The 23,158-nt window shown below is 42.9% G+C and overlaps 1 protein-coding gene across 1 annotated transcript in view; it reads left to right on the top strand.

Moving 5' to 3' along the window:
- Positions 1 to 23,158, top strand: part of LOXL2 (lysyl oxidase like 2) — an 88,925-nt gene that overhangs the window by 23,144 nt on the left and 42,623 nt on the right. The window contains exon 4 of the mRNA XM_054997667.1: positions 20,713 to 20,924. Coding sequence (XP_054853642.1) covers positions 20,713 to 20,924 — 212 coding nt within the window. The remainder of the gene's footprint in view (positions 1 to 20,712; positions 20,925 to 23,158) is intronic.

Below are 23,158 nucleotides of genomic sequence, written 5' to 3' on the forward strand. Positions count from 1 at the left end.
AAAACACCAAACTGGCTTCCGCGGATTCCCCTGGGACTGATCAAAAGCACCAAAGAATAGGTGATGTGACACTACATTCAGGCCCTTTCAGAAGTCTAGAGAGGCCTGGGCCATTTCCAACTTTTGAGGGAGGACCCAAGGCATAATTAATTTTTTTTTAAAAGATGATGCACGATGGTTATAAAAAGTGATGGAATTAATAAATGCCAAAAAATTAACAAATGTCTAATTTTGAGGCTCCCTTGGAGCTTGAGAACTTGAGGCTCTGGCCAAATCGCCCACCTGACTGCTCCCCATTGGCCATCACTATGTGGTGCAGTGATCAGGCTTGGATCTGGGAGACCCAGGTTTATATCTATACCTATCCACAGACACTCACTGGATGATCTTGGGCCCAGTCCCCCTCTCTCTTAGCCTAATCCTACTGCAAGGGTGATTGTTGTAAAAATAAAATGGAAGAGGAGAGAAGGATGTTGCAAGCCATTTTTGGTCTCTACTGGAGAGAACAGCAGGGCATAAATATCAAAGTTAATTAAGGATGAGCAAATTAATGGTCCCTTGTTCGCACTAAAAAAACTCTTTTTTCCTCTTCTAAATGGCCAAATTCCTGTGTTGTTGGTTCATCTAAATTAGCCTGTTGCCTCTGCCTGTGCAAATACCAACATTTTCTCCATTTTTCCGAGTTTCAGAGAGAAAGTGTTTGCTTAGCTTTGCTGTGAAGCTTCAATGACACTGCATTAATTCTGAAAAGGGGAATGCCACTGTCCAGGAAAAAAGTATGCTTCATCTAAATATTCCGACAGTGTCTCATTAATGCTAAGAAAGGAAAGACAATCTGTGGATTCAGTCTGTCTCTTATAACAGTGATGTTGTCCCTGGAAGCATGTACATAATTAGGAGAGTTATTTGACCCATGGTTGCTTGCTTGTCTGGAAAAACAACAGTCTTGCTCTTGTGCTGGAGGGAAGCTGGATGCAGGGGGGTTCTTGCAGTTCTCCATAATAAATCTCCCCTCCACTGGCTGGCTGTCACTGGCCTGGCAAGCTGCCATCCCAAGCTGTAGTCCAGTGCAGGCAGAAACTTCAAATTAAGCAAGGCCAATCCATGGCTCCACAAGAAGCACCTGGCAGCTTGTTCTTCCACTACCTCCCTCCTGAGCCCTGCCACTGGATTCTCCTTGGAAAAGTGTAGAAAGGTCTCCCTGGGCTTGCCTTGCCTGGCTCTGGCTGCACATTTCCAAAGGAAGGGGGACATTATAAGGGATGTCTGTGGGAACTGTTCCATACTCTGCTGTCCAGAACTATCACAGCAGGATTATAGCTTAAGAGTCCTATAACATTTTCAAGATTAAGGCTATGTGTGTGTAAAGTGCCTTCAAGTCACAGCTGACTTATGGTGACCCCCCCCCTCCTTTTCCAGGGTTTTCAGTGCAAGAGACAAACAGAGGTAGTTTTTTTCTGGTTGCAATCCTAGACTTCCTTGGCGGTCCCCCATCCAAGTACTAACCAGGGCCACCCTGCTTAGCTTGAGATCAGGCTAGCTTGTGCCATTCAGGTCAGGGCAAAGGGTGGGGAACAGCTGTGATGCAAGCCCTTGCCTTCCTCTGCCTTTGCTTTGGTACTGTCATGTCTACAGTTCATGATATATAAGCTGCCCCCACCCCACATGCATCAAGCATGCCATCTGCTTTACACTTGAGGGTTTTTTCCATGCAGCTGTCAAGTTGTCTGCTTTAGCGATTGTGCTCTGCCCCTCTCTTTTGTTTTGTTACAGGGACTCCCTCCACTTTAAAAACTGCTTCCTGAAGTGGGGAGGTGACTTCATGATTGACACAACAGCTAGCAAATCAGCATTCTCCATAAAAGAGCTGTTTTTTTTAAATTGTGGGTCAGACCCATTCACATGTAAAGCAGGGGTCCTAAGAGCAAAATGTAGGGGAGGAGTATTGCTGTGCTGAACCCTTCCTGTAGCTTAACTCCCAAGAATCCATCCCTCCAAGGAGGAAAAAAATGGTCTGGAGAAGGAGACTAAAGGGAGATAAGGGCCGTTTCCACACGGCTTACCTGTGCTCGTAACGTCCCGGTAGATGGTGCAAAAAACATGGAAGATCACGTAGGAGTAGGTAGGTAGAGAGTTTAGAAACAGTCACCCTTGCGTTCCTTTGGCTCTTAAAATCTTACATTTTGTAAGAGTTCATATTTAGAGATGGGTCGGCTCACCTAGTCTGCCCTTTACTGGTAGCACCAGGGAGCCAAATGTCTTGTCCTGACCCTCTGTCTGCAGTAGCTTAGCATAATTTTAAACTAACCAAACTGGAATTTTTTTTCATTCACCCTCAGCATTAACCAAAGTTCAGTATTTTTACGTGTTCAAAATTAATGCATGTGTCATTGCAATTTGTATGTTGTTTGGTGGTTCACTAACAACAGCTAATAACAAGTATGCTTGACAGCCAGTATCACGCAGCACAACACCATCTCATGTTACCTACCTGGCTCTCTATCTTAAAGACTATGGACCATTTTCAGGTGGGTTTCCCCACCCAATGAACCAAATGATGCCCCTTGGGGCCACTACAGTACAGGGGGGAGGCTGAAGCCTCCATGCATGCTGCATTCATATTCTGAATCAAGCATTGCACACGTGGGAACTGAGGACCTCACATGTGACTGTTACACAGGACACAGGGTGGGGACCCCTGACTCAAGCTGTGTGTGTCACAATGTGGAAATCAGCCCAAAGAAAGTTAAACTGCAGAGAAGGACAGGTCCCAAGACGCATCTCAATGCTGTGGGATGGGAGGAACAAGCAAAGATTTCCATCTCCGTTGTTTCCTTAGAGGCCCATCAAGTGGTAACAGATAGCCAGTTAAATGTAAAGTGAATGAGCCATTGCATTTTGTTCTGAAATATTTTATTGCATATCATGAAACTAATGGTAACTTAGGCCTCTTCTGCATGGTGTGCGTTACGTCGGGCTTTCTGTGTATTCAACCCATGCGGATTGGATCCAATTTATTCATCGCTTCTGGCCCAATGCTGCTTCGATTCTTTAATTCTACCCTTAGAGGGAGTTGAACTGAAGTGGTGTCTGTTTTTTATTTCTGCACTAGAAAACTGCCCAGATTCTGCTGCAGGCTTTGAGGACTCCTCACAGTCGATTGTCCCTCTGTCATGGGCTGAGGAGTAGTCAGTTTCCTCAGTTCATTGCTGAGGAAACTTACAAAGGTATTTTTTTTTGTCTTTTTTAATGGCACCAACCTTGCTGCAATGTTGCCATTTAATTTTTTTTTTAAATCGGGGGGGGGAACTACTGGTTACTTTTCAGTGAAGTAAAATGGCTCTGCTAAATATGGGAACGGAACTAAAAAGAGTTGGGAAGATTCTGCATGCGAAATGTGTAGGGGTTGAACAATTATTAAAGATTCTTTTTCTTTGGCACCAATTCATCTTCATTTGGTTGCTGTTCAACCAATCAGGATGCAGGGGAATAAAGGGGAGGGCAAAAGGCAGGGCCAGGCCTCACACCAAAAGAAGCACCTCAAAAAAAAACCCCAAAAAACCAGTTTGACTTTGCTTGAAAAAAAAATTGAGGTGTGTGCACAGGGAGGAAAGCTGCAGAAAAGCCAGGGAAAGATCAGTTATGTGACAGTTGCAGCCTTTCTCTGTGCAGAATGGAAAAAAGTCTGAGAAGCAGTTTGGATACTGAATTGGAGTGTTTTGACTGTGCGTACAAAAGTGTGGAGAGAAATTGATGCAGTATGGGGCTAGAATCGATGGAAAAGCCATATGCAGAAAAGACTTTAAACTGCAAATAATTTGTGCAAGATCCAACTATACCATTTGGAACTCTTCTGTCAAGGGTTCACTTATTAGTCTGAATTTCAGATATACTTTCTGACTCAACTTTTACAGGACAAATTTTTTCACCATGCTTGCCTCATCACTGTGTGTTGTCTAAACATAGTTTGAAATAATATACTCATTACCACTTAACCACCTTATCCAGCAATTTTATGGGCATAGAAATAGGACCCTACTATAATATTTAAAAATAGACTCTGGAGGATTTTTACCCCAAAAAACATCCCTTTAAAAATATTTGTTTTTGACTCTGCCCTTTTCTCTGCTTAATATAGGTCTTGGTGCTAAATATAATTAAACCACTGCAGCAGGGAGGCTTTTGCAAACACAACATCTTTGTGGTTCTGAATTCCAGCTGTGGGCACATTTCATTTAGGGTGCTGGTATACAGGTGACATAGCACAAGATCACAAATCTCTAATGACTTCCTCCTCTCTTGGAACATAAAATCTGCCATAGTGGATCAGACCAAAGAATCATCTTTAACGATGACCAACTGTGTGTCCACTTGAAACTCACAGTCTAGGTATGATGAATGATAGTCATTGAATTTGACCCAAACATCTGACAATCAAGACTATTGCCTCTAAGTCGGAAGTTCCATTTATTGAGTACTAGACACTGAGTGATAGAGCTGTCCTCTATGAATGCATCTTCTGTTAAAGCTACCTGTGAAGTGGCTGTCCCAAAGCTTATGTATGTACATGCATGCCATCAAGTTGCATCTGACTTTTGGCATTACCAGCAAGGGGCTTTCAAGGCAAGTGAGGAGTAGAGGTGGTTTGCCATTGTCTCTGCACAGTTTTTCTTGATGGTCTGCCATCCAAGTATCAACCCTGCTTAACTTCCGAGATTTTTTGCATGGGTGATTTTTGATGCCTTCAGGCAGAAAATTCAGAAGAGAACCTTTGAAATGCCACATTGAAATTTGAAGGGGGAGTTAAGCATCTGGAATTCAGAAGAAAACCTAAAGAGGTATGGGGACAAAAACATCCAAAAGTGCCCTTGCAAAAAAGACCATGATCAGGCCTTCCCTCCCATCCTACCACTTAGGAGACATGAATGTCCTAGTCCATGCTTTTCTTTTCTTTTCTTTTCTTTTCTTTTCTTTTCTTTTCTTTTCTTTTCTTTTCTTTTCTTTTCTTTTCTTTTCTTTTCTTTTCTTTGTGTTGTACTTATTACCTATCTTGGTTACTGTATTACTGTGTTCTATTGTCTTTAAAAACACAGTGAGAACAATTTGCCTCGTATCAGTTTTTTACATATTACTCCTAATCTTGAATGAATGACCAGGTTCAATACTGTATTTCCAGCACAGAGCAGTAGTGATCCTATGCATTCCTGGCAGCAAAGGGGAGGCTTCTAAAAAGGTGTGTGTGTGCTGTGGGTTTGCCCTAGGACTTACACTGTGCAATCCACCTTGAGTCTCAGTGAGAATTTGGCTCTCCTGGCCACACACAGAGCGTGCTCAGGCTGGAGGCCAGGCTCCCCCCTGTCCCCCCTCCATCAGGCGGAGAAGTAGAAATTCTCTTCCCGGGCATCCTAGCTTTCTAGGGAGGCAGAGCCAGGCCTTATATAAGGTGGCTCCACCTCTTGGAACCTTGCAGTCGGCTCAGCATGCTCAGCTGACTATAAATAACATAAATACATAAATAAACACTATAGGGAATGTGTCAATTACTGATTTTTTTAAAGCCTAAAAAAGCCCTCTGGTAGTGGTGGGAGGAATGGCGACCATGAGGCAAAGAAAATGGTGCGGACGAAGAAGGCGCCTGGAAAAATGCACACCTTCTCATCCAGCTTAACTACAGCATCATTAGTGCAGGCTAAAGCAGTTTCTCTCTCAGTTTATGGTAAACTCAACCATCAAAAGCTGTGTCCCCAAAGTAGGCCCCAAGGTAGAACACAGACCTAGGAAGGTAAACTGGGCTATAAGTCTACACCAACTGTGCATGTTTAAGCACCTTGCAACCTGGAGCATAGAGAAAGTACTGTGCTGCAGTGTGATCTAGGCCCCACACCAACAGCTGGACTCTCATAGAATTTATGAGAGGTGCAGCCTTCTAAGCCTATTCATACTGTTTAGCAGGGTGTTCGTTCTGTTTAGGATTGTGCTGTTAATTGTTCGTTGATGTCTTAAGATAAGGGTTACGGTGGGATTTGCAAACACCATCTTGAGGATGGAGGGGGCCTTTGGGTAGAGCACCCTGAGTGGGCCCCTGAACGTGGAAGTAGCTGAGCATGTATAAAGGGGGGAGCCTTTGCACCCAGCCATACAAATCGAGTATGATGGTGTGGTGGCCTCTGTGTTATGCTTGGGGCCCTAAAAATGCCAGATCTCATCAGTCTGTGAAGCTGCCCTCAAGCTTTGGGTAGTGGGAGAAGGCATGTAAGTGACGGGAGGAGAATGTCTTTCCTTGGCTGATTGACGGTTAGGCATGGAACAAACGTCCAGTGGAAATATTTCACTCAGAGCTTATCGGCTCCAGCAGCTCCTTGGCTGCTTTCCCAATGATGTAAGTGAGTGGGCGCAGATGCATTTTACACCGTAATTGGGATTCCCTTCTGAAGGCTCATCTGCTGTGGTTTGCTCAGTCTGTTCACACGGTTCTTCTACTTGGGTTGCCAAAAATCCGGAGAAAAACGTATCCTGCCCCTTTAACAGAGGCTTAAAGTGTGGAAATGGGCAGCTGAAGATTTTCCTGGCATGAAGGTAGATAATATCCCCTGGTAAGCAACATTCCATTAAGCTTCTGTTAAAGGTCTGGAATAATTTTTTTCTCCAGGTTGTTGGCAACCCTAAATTATAAAAAGGGGGGTTGTGTGAATATGCATATGTATACTATTAAAAGGCATCTGATTGGAACCAGAGGAAAGTTTAAGGGATGGTAAACCAGAACAATAAGAAAGCTGGTAGTAAAACTAGATGAACTGCAGCAAAAAGTGAAGATGAAAGTAAAATAGATCAGTATCTTGGCAGCTATGTCGGTCCAGTAGAGAAAAATCAAGTAGGCAGGTATTGTTTCACGACAGTTTTTTAAAAAAATTGGCACAATGCAGCTGATCCCAAGAAATCCCAATAGCAAATCTGTCTTTCCCTAATAAATCAGCCACAAACTCTCACACCAGCACATATTAGGACGGGCAGTGCACACAGCAACATGTCCGGCTATTCCCTTTCTCACACCAGCATTCCATTTCTTTCTCAGCCCTCAGTATGCAAATGACTTGTGCACCCTATAAAGGTAGCCTGTGATCCCGAAAAGGGGCAGACCAGTGGCAAACTATTAACATTTGGGTTTTTAAAGAGGGTTCTCTTCAGCTGCAGAGCATGGCTTTTGAAAAATAAAGGAGAGCCCAAACAGGCTTAGAATGCCACCACAGCAGGAAGAAGGGCTCCTGCCTTACCCCAAAGCCATTTTTCTCAGGGAAACAGAGCTGGGGGTGGGTGGGGGTGTCATTTCCCTGATTTTGCTGCTCCACATGCACAGAGTATTGCACATGGAGTGCAGAACCCAACCTTTTAAAAACCCAAACAAGTAGTTTGGCCTTGAGTTGCAGCTCACTTGTTTGTTTGTTTGTTTGTTTGTTTGTTTGTTTGTTTGTTTGTTTGTTTGTTTGGATGCAAATCTTAGAGTTATGCGGCCTCAAGATCTTTTGCAGAGGGAATCACATCGGTGCAAGAAGGAAGTTTACCTGTTACAGACATTCCCACACTTTTTTCTTCTGATCTCTAAATTTCCCCATGAGCCTGGACAGCCAGTGTTCTTTTAAAAATTTGAAGAATCTAGGGAATTTCACATTAACAACATTTAAGCATGTACTTACAACCTTGTCTAAGACAATCCCAAACCTAAGATACGGGCTTAACTAAATAGAAGCTGTCTGTGCAACCCCTCCAGTTTGAGAGCAAAGGCTGTGTCTGTTGACAAGCAGCCTGTCGCAGGCTGCAGCAATGGCAAGAAAATGCCAATTGCATTAAAAATTCCAAGAAGGGAAGCATCTCATTACATAAGTTTTAAAAAGTAAACAGGAGAAACAGAAATGTGGTTTACTTAGTCCAGAGCGAATGTTTCATTATTTTATCATACCTTCTAATAGTAAACTTGAGTATCCTATGCTCCAAGGCGAGGCAGAGAAACAGGGCCACTCAAACAAGGCAGAAGTGTTTAATTACTTAGGTAAGCAGGAAAAAAAACCTAAAAGCCTTCCACACACACTGGGGTTTGACAAAGGCTGCTTTCGTACAGAAGTTTTCTCCTCTTTGGTCATAGATCCAGAGGCGTTAGCCGTGTTAGTCTGTAGTAGCAAAATAGAAAAGAGTCCAGTAGCACCTTTATGACTAACCAACTTTACTGTAGCATAAGCTTTCGAGAGCCACAGTTCTCTTTGCATCTGACAAAGACAACTGTGATTCTCGAAAGCTTATGCTACAGTAAAGTTGGTTAGTCTTAAAGGTGCTACTGGACTCTTTTCTAATCTCCTCTTTGGTGTTCAACTTGGAGTAATTATTTTCCAGCTGGTGACATCATGCTCTGATGCTCCAAATGTCCTGTCCCTGTCCTGCATACACTCTCTTCTCAAACTTCCTCTACGATGATCTTTTGGGGATGTGTGCAATTCTAGTGTTTTATCACACCCTCTGGATGGTAGATGCCCCTTTCGAAGATTCCACCCACATTGCCACTGTTTTCCTTCTATCATCCTCTTGCAGCTGCCATTTTCCTCACCATACCACCACAGGGCTTTTTGAGACCTTTAAAAAAATGAGTACTTGCTATAATGCTGTAGCACTGGCTCGTTTATTGATTTTTCAAAAGAACCATCAAAAAGCCCTGCTGTGGTGCAGCAGTGGAAAAAATGCAGGGGAAATAGTGCCTCAGAGGGAAAAGTGCACCAAAAATCCCATATGGAAGCTCCATGGCACGTGTTTCTGCATTTGCAACAGTAATGATAGCAAAACAGAGAATCCTGCTGAGAGGATGCAGCTCGAGATTGAGCTCTGCCCTATAAAACATTGAAGGCAGTTGAGTGTCGGTTGCAGATGAGACATGGGGAGAAAACAGAATGGATAGCAACCTCTTTGAGTCCCTAATGACTAGTGGAGGATGATAGGGAAGCATTCGCCCTTCTTGCCCCAGAGCTCAAGACTCAAGTCGATGCGATGCTCGGGGTACCATGAATGAAGCTCCCAGCACCTTTGTTCCTCTAAAAATTGAACAAAGGGGGCTCTTATTGGCTTGGAACCATGAAGTAAAGGAGTTCCTGTGCCGTTTTCCCTTCCTGAAATGGCCTCCGGGATCCACTGTTTATTCCATTGGGGAAATGTGCAGATACTGATATGGCTACACAATCACAAGTATGTTCTGTCAGCAGGTCAAATAGTGGCTTCCTGTGCCATGAGGAGAATTCTCCCATCAATGATTTTCCATGTCTCATTTTGTTTATCACCATTTTCCAATGCAGTGCCAGCTTAGGATAAGCATCTAGTGCAAGGCTTTGGCTGTATTGTAGCACAGTGCATAAATTCATAAAAACTGGAAGTGGTTTGCCATTTTGCTCCCTCCCAAAAAACCTAAATAAAGTTGACTTAAAAAAAAACCCTGAAATAAACATAGGCTTCATTGTATGTAAGTGCTGGCGCTATCGACTATGAACATTCTAGCTTCGGTTGATTGAAAGGCGCCCTTCTGAGCTGTCAGTTCAGCAGCTGCAGAGTTACGGAATTTTTATTAACATTCCAACAGAAGTCCTTTTAAAAAAACTATCAGCATTCAAGACCTCCAAACAGATGGAGCTCTTTGTAGGAATGAAGGTAGAGAAGGAAGGAAGGAAGAGTATCACATGTACACTAGCTTTATGGAGTAATAATATATCTCTGTGTGTGACAGAGTAGCACATGAGATATAAGTGTGTAATAAACATTGAATGGGTGGATGGACGCAAAGAAGCTATAACAAGTTTTAAAAACTCATCTGTGCATTTTCATGGATCTCTGCTTTTAATCTTTATACCTTATAACTGAATCTGGGTCCCTCTTGCTTAGGAATCAAGTTCCCTCATGCCTGATGTGTGACTGAATCATCATTGGGTGGGGAAGGTGAAGTATAAAATGTAATAAATAAATAACAGTAAATGGGAGAAAGTAGAGGTACCATCGTTGGGTTATCTAAAAGAAATTGCATGTAAAGATTGCTTCTACATGGAGGTCTTGTTCTGTATTCCTCAAAGAACAGTAATCCCCACCCCCCACCCCCCAGTTTTCAACAAAACATGCTGTTGCTTGCCTTCTGGGTTTTCCCTGAGTCTTCCCCAGTTTCCCAAACCTGCTTTGTGGCACTGGTATTCAGATGTTCACTGTCACTGAAAGTGGAGATTCCCCTCTAGTCCACTAGTAGCCACTGATACGCTTATCCTCCATGACTCCCCTTTTAAAGCTGTCTAAGCCTGTAGCCGTTTCTACTTCCTCTGGCAGTGAATTCCAAATCTTAATTACTGGTTGTATAAAGAAGCAGTTCCTTTTGTCTATCTTGAATCTACTGCCAATCAGTTTCACTGGATGCCCGCAAGTTCTAGCTATTATGGGAGAGTGCTGGGGCAAACAACCCCCAGATCTTCAACGTTCTCTTTGGTGAAGGAAACTATCCTGTAAAGATGAGCTCTGAATCTCTTGTCATCAGAAAACAAGAAGCACAAACCAATGTTGAAGTAGTTTTCCTTCATTTGTCGTAGCATTTATAACAATACGTCAGTTTTCTGGTCTGTACTGCATTGTGCTAAAAAGGACCAGTTGGCTAAGCCAGGCACCATTAAACCACCATCCTATTTGCTTGAATCCCACGCTGTGAAAAAGTGAGCCATTTGGAGTAAGAGTGTAACCCGAGATGTTAATTTCTGCTGCTGTCCAAGATATTAGCCAGCAAGGTAATAAATTAAGGGTGTAGTGCAAAAGTTTGGATTTGGAGTACATAAGTGAATCAGTATACTATCGTGCTGCAGCTGCAATTTAAATCAGAACCAATGTTTCCAGGCAAACTAAGCAGAGATTTTTTGAAATGTTTCCTCATGCTGAAACAAATTTGCTCCCCAGAATTCTTTGCTGTGAATGTGGATATCAAATAGTGTCCACTCTCCACCTATTCTTGAATATTTGAAATCTGTTTCTTCCATCCTCTGATTTCAATCTTTTAGTTGATATTTCATTTCAATTGTTAATTTTGAAGGTATTTCTTAATTAACATGAAGTGGTATTTATCTATCTGCGTTTGAAGGGTGACATGTAATGGTACATAGTATTCAACAGAATTTCCAGTTTCTGAGATTTGTATTTTTAACTGTTTCATTGCTGGCAGGACTATTCAACATCTGGCAGCATTTGACAGATGGCATATAATGGAACTTCGTATTTATCAGTTTTGCCTATTTAGGAGATTTACGGTGCACTCCTAAGCAAAGTTACTCCAGTCTAAGCCCATTGATTTCAATTAGTTTAGACTGGAGTAACTCTGTTTAGGATTGCACCATTAATATTTGATAGCTGCCAAAATAGTCAAGAGATTCCAGTATGTCCAAAACACATGAAGATCTGAGATAAAATTTGAGATACATTTTAACGTGTGAAATTCCACATTAAAAGTCTGAGTTGTAAAATGGGCAGCTTTGGTAGGTTTTAAATATGTACTTCAGGTCTGCTCTTGGGGCAACAGGGCAACCAACTCGTTACCCCTAACATTTGTTTGTAGAGTTCAGACATTCTTTAATATGTAGTTAAAACATCACTGTGGCTTCAACAGAGAACTTCCCATATTTACAAAATAATTGGACTGTTTAGGGTAAATTTCTTAGAATTTGAAAGTAGACTACAAACAGCATGAAAAGGAACCAAAGAGGCACAAAGAGGCAATTTAGCAGTGGAACCCACACAAAGCTGGGCCCCAGAGCCCTGAGATTGGGCTTGGGGGGAGAGGCGCAAAACCAAAGTAAACAAGAGTGTGAGCCCTCAAAAGAGCAGAGAAAGAATTAAGAAGAAACAAAGACAAGCAAATAAAAAAGGGGGGAGGCCTAGGCCCCAGAGCCAAGCAAAGGCCTGAGACTAGGGTGGGGTGGGGTGGAGGAAAAAAGGCACCCTCACCCAAAGACCTTTCCACAGCAAGTTCCAAGAGCTGGAACTAAGAGGCTTGTTTTCAGTCTCTTTTAAAGCAGAAGCAGCCAAAAGCTCAATTCCACTCTCTCTCACTCCAGTCCCAGCAACAGGTCCTCCCTCTCCCTCTGCCTACTGGGCCTGAAAAGCATGAGGCAGAGAGCTTTGTCTTATATAACAAATGCTCACATAGAACAGAACAGTGGGTCTGTGGTTGGCAGACAGACCTGCCTAACAGGGTTTGGAGGGATGAGATTGGTGTGCCCATGGCTAAAGAAAGGCCCACCTCCTCAGTTGCCTAGGGGATTGACCCCCTGCTCCTTGCTGTATAGGGCAGAATGGAAGCTCTCCAGTTGGCAAGGAGAGCTGTCTATCAAGGTTAAGTGGGCTAAGATTGGGGTTTCCAATGGCAACAAAAGGTCTGCTGACATTCTGGGCCTATGTTGCCTAGGGAATCAATGGATCGGCGCCAGCCTGTCTAGCATAACAAAGTGTTCACGAATCGAACAAATCGGGCCAAAAAGTCGTGAATTTCGTGAAAACCGCAACCCCACAAAATGCGTTTTTGTGAAACACAAATTGGCCCGATTCGTCATGAAAATTGATTTGTATTTCGATTCATGCCCATGTCTGTTTAGCACAGGGCCAGAAGAAGATGTGGTAGGATTTTGCAAAGATTTGGCAGCATAAACTCCACTTGTCAGAAACCTGGGCAAAATGCAGGGCTGTAGCCAGCTGTGGTCCAGAGGCTGACAATCAAGGTCAGTTGATGGTGGGAACCTGTAGCTTAGTTAGTTTGAGAAGCAACACAGCCGTAAGCTGATATAGGAAAACTTCCTTCAGGTAGTTAGTATCTGAGTGAAGGAAGAGAATCGGGATGCGAACTAAGAGTGTGGGAAGAAAAATCAGCTGGGTTGGATTATGTGGGAGCTCTCTTTTTGGCAGGCTTCCTCAGGGATGTTCCTAGAAGTTATCTTCCACCTACTAGATCAACACTATGCATACTTGTACTCACAAGTTGGAGTTTGGACTTGATTGAGGATCTTTTCCGCTGAGGCCAGGCAGAATGAAGTAGCAATAGAATGACAACAGAGCCACCTTGGTGTAATGGTTAGAAAGTTGGACTAGAACCTGGGAGAACCAGGAAGGTTCTGCCATGGAAGGTCACTTGGTCCAATCATTTTATCTTAATCTAACCTACTTCACAGGGTTGTTGTTATGAGGATAAACTTGGAGGAGGAAGGAACCATATTGTAAGCTGCTTTGGGCCTCCATTGGCAGGAATCTCATGTTTTACTGCTGCCCTATATTTAAAAAACAGTCTAATTCCCTCTGAATAGAAAACTAGCACATCAAGAACCAAGTTAAACTAAATACTTTCTCTCTATCCGAGCTGTTAGGGTTTTTTTTTATTATTTACAGGGAGTTTTTACCTGAAAGAGCATTTTAAAAGTGCAATCTAAACTTATCTGTTCTGCTTAACCAGCTCAGGATTCTACCACCTAATTTTGCTACATATGTTGTAGACCAGTCTATGTTGACCAATTCTTAGGGTTGCTAGCCTCCAGGTAGTGGCTGGAGATCTCCCAGAATTACGACTGGTCTCCAGGCCACAGATAACAGTTCACCTGGAGAAAATGGCTATTTTGGAGGGTAGACTCTATGGAATTATGCCATGCCAAGGCCCTTTCCCTCCCCAAAACCCACTTTCACCAGGTTTTACCCCCTAGATCTCCAGGAATTTCCCAACTTGGAGCTGGCAACCTTTTGTGACTAGGAGTTAGATGGCAGGCCTAGTTACACCAATTACATTCAAGATCAGAAGGAAAAGTCTGAGGGCCTGGCTATGAGCGGAACTACAAGTGACAAAAGGCACAGGTTGGACACTTGTCAGATTCCCTCAAGTTTTGATGGGAAATGTAGGCATCTTAGTCTTGCAGCTTGGCTCTCTGACTGCTGTCCAATGGACTTTTCAACTGTCACTTGTCCAACATTCTGCCAAGCTGCCTACATTTCCCATCAAAACTTGAGGGAAGCTGACAAGTGTCCAACCTGTGCCTTTTGTCACTTGTAGTTCCGCTCTATGTTACGATTCTCCACTGATGCTCCCTGGGTTCCCATGATCAGACTTATACTGGGAGTTCTGCACTGGGAACTTAATCCCAGGCAATAAGCCCTATTCAGATAAGAATCCCAGTATGCAGAGAGGGAAGGGTTTTCAGCCCCTGACTCTGCAGATTTCCTGACCTGGTCCCACATGTACCATTGGAGTCCCCTTAGGTTTCCCCAGTGGGACAAATAGTACCCCCCTGGGGGGACTGCTTCGGCTCAGGAAAACAGCCGTGGGGCAGGGGCTTATTATGATGTCATCCCAATCCAATTAGAGTCTCCTCATGCCTGAATTTAGGTTCCTAGCACAGAGCTTGCAATACACACTTGATCACTCATACCCAGGGAGTACCTGGGGAAAATATAATATGTAATTGTGGTGTGACTGTACAATAGCTTCACACACAGAGTAACTGACAATTCCCACAATAAAAATAGGACAATAAATGGAGTAGCTGGGAATTTGCCAACCATTTCAAAATGGGGCTCATAGCTGGCTGCCTGAAGTGTCTCGTTTTGCCTAGTGCTCAGGCTGGATCTGTTTTAACCATTCCCTTCAGCTCCTCTTTATTTTCCAGAATGAAGTGCAAGTCTTCACTGCTTGGCAAAACACAGTCCTGATATCTTTTTCACAATAATTTTAGCCCTTGCATTATGGCACTAGCAGATCTGCTAGGCCACATTGTTTCAAGGAGAGCAAGCTGTGGGTCTGTCCAAAGATATGGAGAGAAGCAGGAAGGAGAACAGAGCTGAACCTTAAGTCAGCTCTTCTGGCAGATCTCAAGACTCTGCATAGTTCTGGCCTGGGAAAACCATCAGAAGGCTTGAACAACCTACTGAAAAGAAAAAGGGATGATTCCGTTCTTAATGAATTCGTCATTCTTCTCCTTAGCAAGTAAAGGATGAGAATTAGAGCAAACGAGGAATGGATTTCTTTCTTTATGAAATACACTAGCCAATTTATTACTATTATTTGTATTAGAATCTTTTAGGACACTGAATTACAGCCAAGCCAGATGAAACTAGTAGCTCAATGAAAGGGGATCCCGGCGGGGATTTTTTGGATGCAGTTATCAGATGCAGAGCAGGGGAGGTTGCTTGAGACCACAGTGCAAGGAGCACACGCCTTTATATCTTTTCCATTCTGTTTTCCTGACTTGAAATGGCCCCATGCAGCGCTTATTTTCCCTGTTGTTGCAAACATATAGGTACTGATACCCTCAGAATTTTCTCCTACAACAGTGTCCATTGGCAAGTCATTAGGGTCAAACTAGATGTGACAGGAGTAGCTCTGGTTGTTTATTCACATGTTTTCTATGTTCACATATAACACGTGAAAGGGAGGGTGTCTAATTTTAATATCAATAGTAGTGTATAGGTGAGGATTTGGAGACTTACCCCCACGCCCACCTTACTTCCATATTCTGTGTTATTACGTAGGAGTTAGCCATGTTAATCTGTAGTTGCAAGTCCAGTAGCACCTTTAAGACAAACCTGCATCTGACGAAGAGAGCTGTGGTTCTCAAAAGCTTATGCTACAATAAAGTTGGTTAGTCTTAAAAGTGCTACTGGACTTTTTACTATTGTATTATTACAGGCATATTTCTCCCAGCCCTGTTCACATAGGTTTGCCAACTCTGGCTTTGGAAATAACTGGAGATTTGGGTAATGGTGCCTAGAGAAGGGAAGGTCTTGCATTTCTGCTAGACTCTCTGCTGGCATCCAGAGACCAAGACTGGGGGGTTGAAGAAAAATTGATCCCATCTTTTACTGGTTTTTCCTAGCAATGTGTTAGGTTTAGAGGCTCCAGGAGTGGGCAGAGATGGATGACCTTGCCCCACTTACAAGGGAATCAGGTTAGCTGCAAAGGGATGAAACCAGTGTTTATATTGGTTGGGTGGGGAAGATGAAGGACTCATGATTTTACCACATTGTACTGAGTCTCTGCTTCTTTTACTTTTCCAGAATCACCAAATGTGGAAGTATATTGCAAAACGGGAAGGGGAGGGAATGATTTCAACCTGGAAAATCTGGTTATGTTTTAATGACAATGTTTATTCCAGAACTCTCAGAACAAATATTTAAGTTCAGTGACTTCAGTATGCAGCAGGGTTGATTTAGCTTATTTCACATGACTTCTTGTGGGAAAACAGCACAAATGGATTGATAGTTAAACTAACACACTGTATACTAAATCAGGTTGTTAGCTGTGATGACCCTTTCACATGGAGATGAACTTATCATGGGCAAAAGCGTCCCCCCCCCCTTCCATGTGCCTGTTGCATGTGTTGGAAAAACTATCATGGAAAGAGTAGATGCGCAACTCAAACATCAAACAACCAGAGTATTGCCTGACTGCCTGGAAATCCTTCATGAAAAAATATGGGTCATGTAAAACCACCCTTAAATATTAGAAATAGGAGGGGAAGCATGTGCTACATTTCTGTTTTCCCATACCACAGTTATGCATAAACTGTACATCTGTTCACAGCAAAGTGCTACAGGAAGGACAATGGGTAAATGATGTTGCTCAACATTTTGCAGTACAGGGGATTGGAGTATATGGTGGCAGGGTGTGCATAACCAAATACTTTGTGGTAAGAGAAATGCACCGGTGTTAATTTTTTTTCTTTGTTGCTTATATACCAATTCTGCCTGTATAACTTACAGAGTCCCTTATCCTCAGTCTTGATATCAGTGTGCTGTGTGTTGTTCCCCTGCCCCTACCATCATTTATGTGGAGAGCAGGGGGGGAATTTCACAAACTCGAGGTAAATAATCTTGCATGTTTATGGAGCAGTGGAGAATAGAACACAAAGCTGCCAGTTTTTGAAGCAACTTGTCTTGGGTGGCATGCGTAGTTCTGGCCTTAATCCCCCTGCCCAAGTATGTTTGCTTCAGTTTCATGTCTAAACTGGAGTAGGTTTACTTGGAGCTTCCACATGACATCAGCCCTGATTGACCACTTCCTATGTTTTCTTACACATAGCTGCTGTCTTTCCTTACATGGGTTGCTCTGACCTTTAGGGGAAGTTCATAGTCAAGAAGATCCGTTGTTGGCTGTGTGTCTGGAACAGTGGCCATTTTGGAAGGTTTCACCCACATCAGCACCGTCTTCTTTGTCTCAGTTCCAGAAGGCCATCAATTGCCTGTTTTAAACTATAGCAAGCAACTATAAGTCAGGAAGGAACTATTTGATTTCCATTATTCAAAATACTTTAGAGTGAGATACCAAAGTAAGCATGATAAACATAATAATATAAAAGGAATTAATAACTGAGAGCCATTTTGTTCATCTTTGATTGGATCCTACCAACTCTTCCCCTTGCTGATTCCAGTCCTTGTAGCAGTCCTCATTCCATGTGGTTTTTGTCCACACGGGTCCCACCATGATCCTCAGCATAGCCTTTTTGATGGTCAAACTAGTACTACCCTCTTTTGCCAGCAAAATAGCTGGTAGGATCCAAACCCTAGTCACACAAAGATCAACAGATATCTGAATACTGAACTGCAGCATTAATACATTTTCTGCAGTTCCACAAGTTGATTCAAAAATGTGGAAGAATCTTTGGGGGGGAAATCTAGACAGCTAAATATAGAAAGTCATTAAAACAGCAGGTTTTTTGTCCCTTTTAGTCCTACGAAGTTTTTCAATGAACTCGATTCCATTCATTCTATCAACTATATATAGGAAGTACGTTGTTTATATTCCTGCTATGCTAACAGCAAGCTAAGGCTGTATAGTAGCAACTTAGCCTTGGCCGTTTCCACACGGCTTACCTTTTGCTGGAACACAGCATCTTCATGAGCGAAATCGTGCCAGGAAGACACTGTTATCGCGTGATTTTGCACTGTGTTCCGGCAAAAGGTAAGCCGTGTGGAAATGGCCCTTGTCTATCTACTAATAAGTTTATCACTGAGTTGAAATTTGAGTTCAAGTTTTACAGTTTATATGCCAGACCTCAAATGTTGCCGATAGAAGTAGTCCTTCTGCCAATCTTCTATGAATTGCAAGGGGCCTTTGGATCCAATCCATTGTTTCCTAGAGATTGAAAGCTGTAATTCTTAAGATTCTGGCATCAAAAGTCCATGGACCACACAAAGATTCCTCTAGGCTGCACACAGCCCTTGAACGTATGTTTCCAGCACTGTGTTTACAGAAGGGTTGTAATAGTATCATTTTGCTCAAACAATTGGTCATTTGGAGAAGTTTGGTAAATTTTCAAAATAGATTTTGTAAGCCGGCACCAAGATCCAGTTCTTCCTTTTGACTGCATGTGCACAGATTTTAATTTTAGGCTTTTTAAAGTGCAAAGTCTGCTTCTAATAATGTTAACTCTTAAATGTTCACAGCAGATTTAAAATAATTCTTTACCATGCTAGTCTTTTCCCTTCAGAGGTATTATTTTTATGAGTGGGAAGGGAAGAATTCCGTAGTTGTGATGTAATAAGGAAACCATTTGATTTGTTCATTGTAAAGGAAACTGTTTCTTCTGAAAGCTTTAAATAAACATCCAGTTGCTCTTTTTCCTCCCCCCCCCACCAGCTGCCTACCACTGCATTTTTTCCTTAATCCTCTTGTGCCTCTGGGCCTACGTTCCTCTGAGGACTGCTCCACGATTGCCTTCACGTAGTCCAAAATGTGACTCATCACCTCTCTGTTCAGTTAAGGGCAATCCAGGCTGTAGGGAGATAAATTCATAGCGAGCAAGGAAATCTTGAAAGATCATTTATTCAATCTATTCACCTATTTTTGTGTTCATTGTGCTTTTATCTCTCAGTTTAGGTCATTAGGTTTTATTGATGCAATAATTTATATTGTCTTTCCTTAAAGGAGTTTAGTGTGGTATGTGTTCACCAAGGTTGTGCATAGAGGAAAGCATGAACTGAAATATGAACCATAATTCATCACGAACCGGACCAGTTCGTGGTTCGTGAACCAGCAGTTCGTCAGAGCCCATTTCTGATGAACCGCCATGAGCTTTTAAGCTGGTTTGTTTGGTTTATTTTTCAGCACATCACTGCAGACAGCCTGGTGCCGATCAATCAGTTTCCTAGGCAATGGGGGGGATGGGCTTTCTGCAGCCCCAGAAGTGACATTTTCATGAACCAAATGAACCAGTTCACAAACCAGGGCAAGTTCGTGAAAGTTCATGGTTCGTGAAACGCGGCAAACCACGAACAGCATGGTTCTTTTTCCCCCAGTTCGTGCCCATCTCTAGTTGTGTGTTGTGCCTCAAAATTAAACTATTGTTGTGCTCACAGTAATCCTGTGAGATCAGACCGAAAGATACTGACCGGCTCAAGTTTACTATGCAGTGGTGACCCCAGAACTGAAGCTCGATGAAGAAAGCCAACCCATTGCTAGGCAATGTGGAGGACATTGCTAGGCAATGTGGAGTCTTCTTGGAAATGGCCTCCATGGCAGAGCTGGGAAAGAAACAGGAACTGGCCACCAGAATTCGAGAAATCAGATTGTTGGCTGGGAGGGAGCATTTAAGGTCTAAAGGTAGGCAGGCCACAGAAGATTCCCTCAGAACTCAGCTGGGTGTCTGAAAGCTGAGCCAGGAAGGAGCAGAAAGAAACTCCGTTTTCTGCTGGCTGAGGCATAGGCTAAGAATCCTACACTCCCTGCTGACTCCTGTTATGATTTTCAAGGGATAATTTGAAGTCATGTCCCAAGAATTTTTTTTTAATTCCCATCATACCAGGCAGCCTTTCATCCCCATGTAAACAGCCTGGCTCACTTCAGGTCTAGTGTCAGAATAAACTCAGCTGTGTCACAAACTCTGTGTCATAGCCCAACTGTTAGCAATCTGGTTCTGGGCCTTTGATAGTTAGCAGGTTCAAGTCTCAGCTCAGTCATGGATTCACTGGGTTGGGCTTCAACAAGTCATACAAACTCAGTTTTCAACTGTCAAATAGCAATAATAACCAGACAGGTGAGAACACAAAAAAAATTGCAATGTACCATTTATACCAAAAGTGCTATATAAAACAGCTTGCATCTGACGAAGAGAGCTGTGATTCTCGAAAGCTTATTCTACAATAAAATTGGTTAGTCTTAAAGGTGCTACTGGACTCTTTTTGATATAAAACAGCAAATACCACCCCCTAATCATTCCCACATATTTTCCTCTCTCAATAATATTTCTGGTTCCGCCAAGAAACTTTTGACAAACGCACAATGTTTTTTGGTGGATTGGGTCCAGGTTCCCTGTAGCTACACAGCAGCAGTGGGCAACGCCATTTTAAAAATTGGCAGGTGTCCAATTTGGCTTGGGACTGTGGTGTAGAGTGGTAGCGGGCTTTTGCCTTCATTTCGTGCCATTTTCCTGAGCCAAAACAACCCTGGCAGGAACAGCACCAAAGTTATGCAAACGACTCACTGTTTTTCTCTCCTGACTTCCTTCAGACAGAAGAAAAAAAACACAGACTTTTTATGCTACACTGAAGACTGCAGCTAAATTACTCTAAATTATTGAGACTAATTTGTTTGTACCTCCTGTTTTTATACACAGAAGAGTTTTTAAAAATCTGTAGCAAATCTTTCTGACCAGCTGTTATTTTGTTCTATCATCAAACTGTTCTTCTTCCTAGAATATAAATATTCAAGTGGAAGATGTCAGAATCCGACCCATCCTGGGTGCCTCCCGCAAGCGTTTGCCCGTCACAGAGGGTTATGTGGAAATAAAAGATGGAGGAACTTGGAAACAGATCTGTGACAGAAAGTGGACCACAAAAAATTCTCGAGTCATCTGTGGCATGTTTGGGTTTCCGGGTGAGAAGAAATACAACGTCAATATCTACAAGTAAGAAGAGAGCTTTAAAAGGGTTGGTCAAGTTCTCATACCTTAAGGGCTTATCACATTTCTGAAACACACAGAGCCCTTTTCAGAAATGTAGGTTTCCAAACTAGGGCTGGAAAAAGTCAAGCTTCAATGGGGGTTTTCTGTAGTGTGTAAAATGCTTCATTTCTTTAGCTCAGGTTTACTTCACTGTAAAGTGTATTAGACACCAGTTCAAACCACATTTTTAAACTCTGGGCCAATTCAAGCATGCCGGCAAAGCATGTAGCAGAGACCTCCTGGGACTGTGCTATTTTAGATTATAGATCGGGGGACCACATTTTTGAATTCTTCCTTGCATAAAAATGTGCCCTGCATTTGGAGAGCTAGCATACCAGGAGGAGGAGCTCCTGCTTGATGTCCTGTAACTTTGAACAATTGAAGCTGTCTTATACTGAGTCAGCGCTCTGGTCCCCTAGCTCAGTTTTGCCTGCTCTGATTGGCAATTGCTCTCTGGCAGAGATAGGCATTTCCCAACAATTACTGTCTGAGAGCCTTTCATTCAAGATGCTGGGATTGCATCTGTGACCCTTTGCATGCCAACTGTTCAGCAACTACCTTGAGACATAGTTGCTTCTCTATAAAGAGTGCTTTGGTGAGACTTGAACTCACAACCTTCACATTTTAAGCAGTAGAAAAGATATATATTGGAAAACAGCTTTCTACGTGCAGGGAATTTTTTACATGGAAGAGGAGTGTTCAAACAGGCAAACCCCTACTTGGAATCGGTCTGGTAAACCAGTGTAGTACAGTACTTAGTGTTTGGGCTAGGCTTGGCAAGACCCATGAAGTTCACTGGGCTTGTCACTAACCTACCGCACAATGTTGTTATATGGAGAAGATGAAGGGAAGGTGAGCCACATATGCCACCCTGAGCACTTTGAAAGGATTGCAAGATAAAGGTAGAACAAATGATCTAAAGTTATACAAACCTGAGAACATTCTACTTTGTCAACAAAAAAGGGCTAACCAAATTAAACACAAGTTAAATCAAATACCAGCTAGTTACTTGACCCATTTTTACCTTGGCCCAGCCAGGATTTGAGCAACAGCTTGTAAGAAAAGATATGGTAGATATGTTTTGTCTCTTGCTAATGATCAAAACAGATCCCCCCACACACACACACTGTTTACCGCAAATGCCTCAAGCAGCTGCAGCGTGGGTCACGTTGAGAAACTGTGGATTTTTTTTTCTTGCCATGATCTATGGAACATACTGTGGAGAGAGGTCTGAAGAATGTTTGCAGATTTTAGCTTAGTCTCTTGGCTCGCCTGTAGGGATGTTTCCCAGGGTCTCTCCGCCTGCAGGATTTCACTAGCTGCATTTCATGCTTTTCGTTAGTGAGTTAATGACCAAACAAAAAAGCTCATGGGTTAGAATTATGTAAAAGCACATTCAGTGAATTTTTTTTTTAATCTAGAGAAACTTTTTTTTGACCAGCATCAGTAAATAAGTATTTCCAGGTGGCCTGATGTTATGTTCTGGACATGGGGACATCACTGTTTTTTCTTTGCCTCTCTGTCCCTCTGACAGCCACTGCCTGATGCTCACTGCTAAAGAATTTGACACAATGAAGGCTAAGAGACTGCTTCATGTCAACTCACTTCTGTATGCTGTGAGATTGGCTGCTCTCATTTCATTTGGTGATCTGCCAACATATGTCTGCTCATCCTGCTCTATCTAGAGTTTATCTTGTGTGGCTGTGCTCTGTACACACAGACATCTTAAGGCAGTGGGTTTTGGAGGTTCTCAGATCAGCAGCCTGGACAATCTTTTCTCCTTTAAATGGCCCAGCACAGTTGGTGAGTTGGCATATAACTGCCCCCATGGAGCAGTAACCAAAGTGGCAGGCAGAGCTGGGTGCAGATGGGTGGCTGCTGATTGGACAGCAACTGCCAGCACAGCTTGTTGATGGGGCCTGTCAGCAACCAGACACCTGCGCTTTGTTGGCCAGCCTTCCCCGCCTGTCTCTGCCAGTATTATGGGGCTTCTTCATCCCCACCCCAATTACTGTTCAGCAGCTGAGGCTCCATCTTAGGGTTGCCAGCTCCAGGTTGGGAAATTTCTAGAGATTTGGAGCTGGAGCCTGGGTTCAGAGAGGGACCTCAGAAGGGTTACAGTGCCATAGAGTCTTCCCTCTAAAGCAGCCCTTTTCTCTACGGGGAATTGATCTCTGTCATGTGGAGATCAGATGTGA

Source organism: Eublepharis macularius, chromosome 14 (genome assembly GCF_028583425.1).
Source record: "Eublepharis macularius isolate TG4126 chromosome 14, MPM_Emac_v1.0, whole genome shotgun sequence".
Taxonomy (NCBI): Eukaryota; Metazoa; Chordata; class Lepidosauria; order Squamata; family Eublepharidae; genus Eublepharis; species Eublepharis macularius.